The 9,688-nt window shown below is 43.0% G+C and overlaps 1 protein-coding gene across 1 annotated transcript; it reads right to left on the bottom strand.

Annotated features, from left to right (window-relative positions):
- Positions 1-896: 896 nt before the first annotated feature.
- Positions 897-6,792, bottom strand: LOC120992280. Its single transcript, XM_040421149.1, has 4 exons — positions 6,579-6,792; positions 5,877-6,118; positions 3,528-3,703; positions 897-2,813 (listed from the first exon to the last, which is right to left on the bottom strand). Exons 1-4 carry the CDS (start codon positions 6,628-6,630, stop codon positions 1,214-1,216), a joined length of 2,070 nt encoding a protein of 689 aa, XP_040277083.1. The 5' UTR covers positions 6,631-6,792; the 3' UTR covers positions 897-1,213.
- Positions 6,793-9,688: the final 2,896 nt, after the last annotated feature.

Genomic DNA, 9,688 nt, shown 5'->3' with positions numbered 1-9,688 from the left:
TTTGTGAGATCCGTTCAGGGCTCTCAGAAGCAATCCAGAACCTATCCATTTTGCCCAAATGCATTCTGAATGGAAAAGGATCCGCTCAGAAGGCATCAGTTTGCTTCCAATCAGTATCCTTTCAGTTTTGGAGACAGACACCAAAACACTGCCTGCAGCATTTTGCTGTCAGTCTGACAAAACAGAGCCAAACTAATACATTGTGTGTCAGGACGGAAGTCAATGGGGACGGATCCGTTTTCTCTGACAATCGAAAAACGGATCTGTTGCCCATTGACTTTCAATGATGTTCAAAACGGATCAGTCTTGGCAATGTTAAAGATAATACAAATAGATCAGTTCTGAACGGATGCAGACGGTTGTATTATCTGAACGGATCCGTTTGTGCAGCTCTGCACCAAACACGAGTGTGAAAGTAGCCCTATCTTTAACAAAGCAAGGAGTGTTCAAGACTGATCTGTTTTTGATAGGGTCATAGAAAACGGATCTGTCCCCATTGACTAAGGCTACTTTCACACTAGCGTTCAGGGCTCCGCTTGTGAGTTCCTTTTGAAGGCTCTCACAAGCGGCCCCGAATGGATCCGTCCAGCCCTAATGCATTCTGAATGGATGCGGATCCGCTCAGAATGCATCAGTCTGGCACCTTTTGCCTCCGCTCAGCAGGCGGACACCTGAACGCAGCTTGCAGCTTTCGGGTGTCCGCCTGGCCGTGCGGAGGCAAACGGATCCGTCCAGACTTACAATGTAAGTCAATGGGGACGGATCCGTTTGACGTTGACACAATATGGCTCAATTTTCAAACTGATCCGTCCCCCATTGATTTTCAATGTAAAGTCAAAACGGATCCGTTTGCATTATCATGGTAATGCAAACGGATCCCTTCTGAACGGATCTAAGCGTTTGCATTATAGGTGCGGATCTGCACCTAACGCAGGTGTGAAAGTAGCCTTGGACAGGAATTAGGAAATTGGCCACTCACTGTAGCTAAGCACCTAGTTCCAGTGCTATGACAGTACTTTGACACACAGACTGGTACCCAACATAACCGCATCAGTGACTGGAGTGTCAGGGAAATAGGAGGTGAGGGAGCACTGTTTTCATGTTGGCTTATGACGACATATCTGAATGAGAAATCAGGTGCGCTTGTAGTGACAACCCAGCCTAAGGGACATCAATAAAGGCAAGAAAAAGGGACCAGACAGCCGAACTTGTACTATTTCGTACAAAGTGAGCAAAAAAAACGCTTTTTGGAACTAACATATTTGCATTTTTTTTGAAGATTTAAACAACAAAAGTGGTACCACGACTTGCACCCAGAGCATTCTATCATGGGCTCTCTACTTTTATAAATGTGGCAAATGCAATATGTTGTGAGTACTACCTTGCTTGTAGGTATTCTCCTCCTTGTTTGTTCCTCATAGGGAAACATGCTAAATTCTCCCCTTTCTAGGCAGGAAATAAGGTGAGGCCGCATTTCATCCTGGATGAATTGTATATTTCTTAAATTGACCCCTTCCAGCAAAGCTAGGCCATTTGCAATTGCAAATACACCACAATCGCTGGCCCCCTTCTGTGTCTGACAACAGGTTGCATTTATTTCTAGTGTTTTGTTTTCACCAGTAAATAATGGTCTGTACAGCTTGATTAGCTGTTCTTTTAGGGTGTCTGAAAAAGAGGTTGTGGCCAAAGAATCATAAATTGTAACATTATCATCAAACTGATGAGACAGCAACCAGTGCATGCCAACATGATGTATCTGAATGACCTGGTGACACTTAGACAATGCTACCTCTGAGTGTGCAAGGACAACAGTGTCCATAAATCCTGACACATCCACATGTTTTTGGGACAGAATGATCTGACTAGCATTAATTATCTGGTCATCCAACCACAGGCCTTTAGATATTACATCTCTATCTTGAAGTGTCAACTTAAACTTATTCACAGTTAGCCAGATTGACTGTGATGTCTCCTCCTCTGACGATATCCTATCTGGCTCATCAGATAATCCAATTCTCTGACAAAGATCCTCTTTGATTTGATCAGCTTTTTTGCCAAACCGTTTCAACTCTGGCTGCTTGGATTTTCCATATCTTCTTTCTGGTAGATCTTTGAATCCTGTCGTATCCATATTTAGGGTGGAATCCAGTAGGATCAATCCATGTGATTTAGGAGTCTTTTCACTTAAATCCACCACCAAATTTTTTAAATGCAAACTAAAGTCTTGCAATGTCTGGTCATCCAAAACAAATGTCAAATCCTCTAGTCGTTTTAAGCTTTTACGACATTCTCTAATGACACCTGTGCGTTTTCTCCTTCGCCGTGGTGGTAACCCTTGCAAAACTTCACCAGAAAAATCAGATGCCAGCTCTGGATATGGCCCAGGAGTTAAGCCAACATTGTGTTTTTTAGGGGTTTGATTGATAACAGTCTTAAAGCACTCGGTGTCAAGTGCAAACAGTGGGTTCCCAGTGTAAGCAGGGTTTAAATTTTCCCACTGAAAAGAGGTTGTCCTGAATACAGCACACATGTGTTTACATGGCAACAAGTATCTTTGCCAGTCCTTACAGCCACAGTCTGGCAACTCTCCAGAAAGGTCAAGACTGTAAGATAAATTGCTATCCGATTCACTTTGAACTTTGAATATCCCATGTTGCTCATCCCTTTGTAGAATGTGAGTCTCATCCAAGCTACTAAAGTAGCGCTGCATGACATGTGATAACATCTCTCGCGGGCGGTTTTTGAGGAAGTTTGGAACATTGACTGCATATTTTCGGTAGTGCTCACAACTGCGTAGGTTCTTTTCCATATACCTATAACAGAAATCAGTAAGTCAATTATAACAATATGCTTTCTCATATAAAAATCTCTAACTATATTAAAATACTATATTAACATTGTATGCTATACATGTTAAACTGCTTAAGTAAAATAATTCAATATAATAAATGTACAGAAAAACCTGTAACGTGGAGTAACTGTAAACATACCACAGGGTGTCCGAACAAAGTAGCCCACCTCCAATATTTTCAAATCAAAGTGCCCAATAGTAAATCTTAGGCGTTTGTACAGTGTCATGAGCAAAAATAGCTGTTCATTTTTTTCAGATCTGTGAATACTGCAGTTTAACAGGATATCATTGAACAGTTTTACAACCACCTCATCTATGGGGAAATGTAAACCAGAGTGTCCACTAACCATTCACATCCCCTGGATGAAGTCATTCATCTTATGATACAATCACTGGAGCAGGGTTCCTTTTTACTGGCCCACCCTGTATAATCTATTGATTTGACACCAAATTTAAATTTCTATTAGTAATTTTTTTGCATGGGAATTTATGGCATAACCACAATGTGTGCCATTATTTTGATGGTTATGGATCCACCTTTGTGACCCACACGCTGCAGTGTGCACATCTACAGATATGACAAATGTCAAAGTTTGAGCAAACTTTTAATTCTACATAGATTTCCTATTTAAAATTAATCTCTATATACATATATATTGTGAAAACTCAATCTTACTTTTTGAAGGTATCTGGAAAGAATCCGTGGTGAAGAACACTGATCATGTCGCTTAACAAGCAGTTTCTGTAGCCATCCAAATAGGAATACTTCAAGGTCTCATGTTGCCGCTCCAAACCGTTATTCGTATTAACACCAATCACTTGGGTACTTTTTCTATACACGTGAGCCCATTTCTTAGAAAAGATTAAAGAAATAATCCAAATAAATAGTACACATATTGTGGTTAATTTATTACCAGATATACACCACTTGTGTCTTATATCTGGTGTGGATTCTGTCACACCATAGTATGGCAGAATCTGAATTCCCTGCTCAGGCCGGGTCTTAAGAAAAAAATAAATAAATAAAAATGGTTTGGGTGGTGATGGCCGGCAGGTATCTCATGCCATTCACGCCTTCGGTGTGGAAAATGGTCTAAATGTAAGACTGCAAGGAAGCTGGCTCACATTTAGTTTGGAGCTGGATACACCAAAGTTATGTAGAGGCCTTCACCTATACATACCTTTGGAGGATCCACCGGCCACTATAGGGCTCATCAAGGCCAAATACATTTACACGGTTATCTTTAACTTGACTTATGACTATAAAATAAAAATATAAAATAATGTTATACAGTACCAAAAATGATTCAAAAAAGTTTATACTTATGAACAGTATTGAGCAAATAGAAGTTAAGTGGAAATCAAGCTGAAGATTAGGCAAAATGCGATCTGCAATAAATCTGAATTTTTAAGAGATTAGTTTTATTCCTAAAACGGCAACTACATGGGAAAGTAAGAAGCCTGGGAGCTCAAGATCGCCCATACTGCACTGCAGATAGCCAATCAGCAGCTAGCCAGTTCCTGTGAGATCACAGCCATTTTAAAAGCCTCATCCCATGCGGTACCATTTCACTGTGAGCTGAGCTTGGGGAGAGATGTGACAAGCGCCAGGGAGAGTGTTCAAGAAGCCTTTAATTGTGGAACACTGGAAAGGGAGTGCAGGGACAGTGCAGAGACCAATCTGAAGCTGGTAGGATCCATAAGAGAGCAGTTTGCATTAATCCCTGTGCACAGAGCTATGTCATTGAACACTGTCCACCTTGTTTAATAGGATAAGCAATTTCATTACTTATTGCATCAGAAATTGGGGTGAATAGGCTGTCTACTTGTTTATTGTAGTGTACACTGACACAGAATAAATTAAATTATTAAGTTATTGTTACCATACAGAATGTCCAGAGGTGGCAGGTACCTCCAAAGGAACAGGTAGTGCCAGAATTATCACTCACAGCCCTCTCTGGGCACCTGACACCCTGGAAAAAAAGTCTAGTGTAACAATAGGTCTTCGATTTTTCTTACCATTAATCAGCCAGCACACGGCGCACTATGAACAGTATAGGCAGAACACAATGTAGGCAGCTATTATAGCTAAATGATAAGGGACATGGAAGATACACTATACTGGACTGTAGTATTCAGGTTATATTGCCATGTTGGCACTTGGTGATAAAAAAAATAAAAAAATGGGTTTTGGGTTACAGCTTGGGCACTCTGTCTCTAAAAGGTTCACCATCACTGGACTAGAGCGACTGCTGAATGTCAGTAGTAGCTCTAGTCCAGTGATGTTTTGACCAACAATCCTGCCATCCTGAAATGGGTCACACAGTTAAACATCTCAGCTGACATCCAGGAATTGGTGGGTTCCTATGACCCCACACTTAATTTGCATGTCCCTAAAACCAGCTCCATGCCCTCAACCAGGAGTTGTATAAAGAAATAGGTGGTTTATCTGCACAAATGAAAGTAGAGGAACAGGAGGAGCATGAGAAAGACCAGGCTGATGACCCCCAACACACTGTGGCGGTATACAGTGGAGGCCGGGAGTCCCTCAGTTTTCCCTTGTGGTAATGTCCAGACACATTGAGTTTGACAGAGGGATAACTACTGACTCTGCACGATGTTCAACCCTTGCTTTTGTGCCAAAATGTGACTTTTTACACCTGAGAGGGATGATAAACTCAAGTACTGTGCAGAAATCCTATGGAGTCATTTGGTAGCCGTCTACTGTATCTGCACCATCGCCCATCCTCATGAATGTCTGACTGGGGGCCCTTTATGATTATGTTCAACTGCCATGACTGCTGGGGGGAGTGGGGGGGGGGGGGGAAATCAGCAGCAACTTAAGTCTTCAGTCTAATCAGCTCTTTTGACACATCATAGTGATGCATCATCCAATTTTGTAAGTCTTTGTTCATCCCTTATAAGTATAAAAAAAAAATAAACTTTTCAATGTTCAATTACATAAAACTGGGAATAAAATTAAGACTTGCAATGGTCTTTAGCACGGAAAAAAATAAAAAATTACCTTGATGTCTGGTAACCACTTATGTGAAAGCCAAGCTCTTAATGTTTTCGATTGTTTCCAAATGTTACTGCTGGTTAGGACCTTTAACGCTAGCTCATGATCTTCCATTTTTGTTGTAAGGGCAACATTCCGCAGTAAGGCAAGAATTTCCTTCTTATGGGCACGGACACCATGGTCCTTTTTGTTTAACCATTCGGTCCATGCCTTTTCTCGATGGAAGTCACATAGTTTAATATCAGCATCTAAAAAAGGAACAGAAACAATATTATAACTTCTACATTTAAATTTCTATACAGAATCACTCATTTTTTTGCCTTTCCCTCTAATGTGCTTTTCTCTCTCTCGTACAATTTTCCTAATTAACATGTTCTGGATTGCAATATGTTGAATTGATTTGTGGGGCATATGTGTTCCCTATTATCCTGTATCTACTACAGATATTTTGTACACCATGTGTTGGATACCTGACATGATTGTAATTATCACCCTCCCTTTGTATTGTTTTGCCACACAGTTTGATAAAGGCCAAAGTGGCCGAAATGTCACATCACGACGCCGCATTTTCTAATAAATGAAAAATTCTTTGACGCATACGCACAGTGCTAGAGTTTTCAATTTATATACAGAACACCTTCCATAACAAAGACAACATTAAGTATAGTTATCTTGAACTTAAATTTTAAAATAGCTAAATAAGTTTACCTGGAAACACTTGCTCAATAGCGTTAATTTCTTCGAGGCAGAAATCTACCATAAAACATGATGGGGCCCAGGCTGTATTCCAACCTGCGATAATTTTTAATGACTCCACAATGTCCTCAGTTCGTTCTTGCTGGAGAACAAATGCCCCTACCACTGCATAGCACACATTTGTGCGCACACAAAGGAAATACAGTGGTAACGCATATCTGGTTGTTCTGTATGTGGCATCCAGTAATGTCATTTCATTACCATACTGAACAAGTATTTTTTTTTTGCCATTCAGACTGGTAGCAAAATAAAAAATTTTGCTCTGCTTTTGGCTCTTCAGAAACTGTATGAGGCCTGCTAAACATACTGTAAGAAGGATTTTCGTGTTGCCATTCCTCTATAAGCTGCAGTAGCTACCCTTGATCAAATAATGAGCTATGTCCATCATGCCTTGATCGTGAAATTATATTGGCAATGTCTTTTATAGTGGGATAATATCTCCGTCTTGTGTCTTCTGGAACCTCAACATTCAGAAATAAATCTTTTTTAACAAAGTGTTCCACCAATCTTTTCAGCTCACTTTTTTTTCTGATACCAGTGCGGTAAAATTCTTGAATTTTATTTCGAACTCTAGGATCAATTTTCTCACGCAAATGTGCTACCTAAAAAATTAAAATATAAAATATATCAATACACATACACACAATTGGTCGTCATTGTTCAGCAAAATTTTTAATTTTAAATCTACCAATAAGCAATAGGGAATGATAGCTATATTATTCTTAAGCTACCCATTTTGGAGCCTATTCCATACAACTAACCGGCATGACTGATCAATTTTGCAGATGTTTTTAGTTCATGCAAGGTATTTTTTTTCTTCAGACACCCAATGACTACAATGGTGAAATAATCATGGACAGTGATTAATAGATTTATGAACAGGGAGCTATAGTCTTAATTAGGGGTGGGCGATATGGCCTAAAATCTATATTGCGATATAATTTAAAGCATGTGTGATATGTGATATATTGTTTTCTATATGGGGGGTTTAGACTTATTTATTTTTTTCTTTTTATTTAATAACTATTAGCCTCCTTAAGGGCTAGAACCCTTGTCCTATTCACCCTGGTAGAGCTCTATTAGGGTGAATAGGACTTCACACTCTCCCTTCTGCCCTGTGCATAGTACACACAGCAGCAGGGAGATTACCATGGCAGCCAGGGCTTCAGTAGAGTCTGATAGAGCTCTATCAGGGTGACTAGGACTTCACACTCTCCCTGCTGCCCGTGCATAGTACACACAGCAGCAGGGAGCCGACTATGGCAGCCAGCGCTTCAATAGTGTCTGATAGAGATCTATCAGGGTGAATAGGACTTCACACTCTCCCTTCTGCCCTGTGCATAGTACACACAGCAGCAGGGAGATTACCATGGCAGACAGCCTCCGATCTGCCCCCCCCCCAGCCTCTGATGTGCTTCCCCCCCCCCAGCCTCTGATCCGCCCCCTTTGGTAACTCAAACCCACCCCCCTCCCTCCCCAGTATTAATCATTGGTGGCAGTGGCCACAGGGTCCCCCTCCCCCCCCCCCCCCCCCATCATTGGTGGCAGTGGGCAGTTCCGATCGGAGTCCCAGCAGTGTAATGCTGGGGCTCCGATCGGTTACCATGGTAGCCAGGACGCTACTGAAGTCCTGGCGGCTATGGTATGTTAGTGAGCAGCATTATACTCACGTGCGCTGTGGCCGCCGGGCGCTCCTTCTCATAGGTCTGTGCGGCGCATTGCTAATGCTATAAGCATTAGCAATGCGCCGCACAGACAGAAGGAGCGACCAGCGGCCACAGCGCACGTGAGTATAATGCTGCTCACTAACATACCATCGCAGCCAGGACTTCAGTAGCGTGACTCCTGGCTGCCATGGTAACCGATCGGAGCCCCAGCATTACACTGCTGGGACTCCGATCGGAACTGCCCACTGCCACTAATGATGGGGGGGAAGGATGGGGACCCTGTGGGATATGGCCGCACATTCATTGGTGGAGCAGTGGCCACAGTCCCTCTCCTCCTCCTACTCTGTCCTCATTGGTGTTCAGCGGCAGCCGCGCACAGTGGGGAGGGAGGGACTCTCTCCTTCTCCCTCCACTGTGCCGGCCGGCTCATCAGGAGAAAATGGTGCGCGCAGAGAGCGCGATCATATCGCAGTCTGGCGAAAATCCATATCGTGGCCCAAATTTATATCGCATATCGCCCACCCCTAGTCTTAATTTACATCACAATTCCTTTACAACATAGAAAAATGTATACTCATGTAGCGGCATTACAACCCTCACACTACCAGGCAGCACAATTGCATGTGGTGTTGAAAAAGGAGACTTTTGTATAACTTACCAGTAAAGTCTCTTTCTCGCTCTTCCTTGGGGGACACAGGAAACCATGGGTATAGCTCTGCTCTCTAGGAGGCGTGACACTAAGTGAAAGCTGTAAGCCCCTCCTCCATCAGCTATACCCCTCAGCCTGGAGAAGAGACTGCCAGTTGCGTGTCCAAGTAGTGAAAGATAACCACCAACCGGAAAAAGAACTGTCGAGCCCCAACGGGGGCAACCAAGCCGGAACCACAACTGTAACCCAAATGAAGGGCGGGTGCTGTGTCCCCCAAGGAAGAGCGAGAAAGAGACTTTACTGGTAAGTAATACAAAAGTCTCCTTTTCTCGCCCATATTCCTTGGGGGACACAGGAAACCATGGGACGTTCCAGAGCAGTCCCAGAAGGGAGGGACCAGAACAAACTAGACCAACACCAGAGGCATCAATCAACTGCCGCCTGCAACACCAGACGGCCTAAAGCAGCGTCAGCCGACGCATGAGTATGCACCCTGTAGAACTTGGTGAAGGTGTGCAAGGAGGACCAAGTGGCCGCCTTGCAAATCTGCTCCGTAGAAGCCCGATTCCTCTGAGCCCAGGAAGCCCCGACCGCTCTAGTGGAGTGAGCGGTAACACCAAGGGGCGGAACCTTGCCCTTGGCGAGATAAGCCTCAGTAACAGCCATCTTGACAAAACGGGCAATAGCAACTTTGGATGCCGCCATCCCTCTGCGCGACCCTTCCGGGACCACAAAGAGCGAGTCAG

The sequence above is a fragment of the Bufo bufo genome, chromosome 2 (assembly GCF_905171765.1).
Source record: "Bufo bufo chromosome 2, aBufBuf1.1, whole genome shotgun sequence".
In the NCBI taxonomy this organism is placed as follows: Eukaryota; Metazoa; Chordata; class Amphibia; order Anura; family Bufonidae; genus Bufo; species Bufo bufo.
The sequence above is the reverse complement of the archived record's forward strand: the minus strand, read 5'-3'. Positions and strand labels throughout refer to the sequence as shown.

Coding starts and splice junctions, on each gene's coding strand:
- LOC120992280 (XM_040421149.1), bottom strand. CDS start 6,630: ATGGTAGATTTCTGCCTCGAAGAAATTAACGCTATTGAGCAAGTGTTT. Junction 3,704..5,876: donor AGTGGTTACCAGACATCAAG/GTAATTTTTTAT, acceptor ATCTTTTCTAAG/AAATGGGCTCACGTGTATAG. Junction 2,814..3,527: donor TTTCCAGATACCTTCAAAAA/GTAAGATTGAGT, acceptor TTTCTGTTATAG/GTATATGGAAAAGAACCTAC.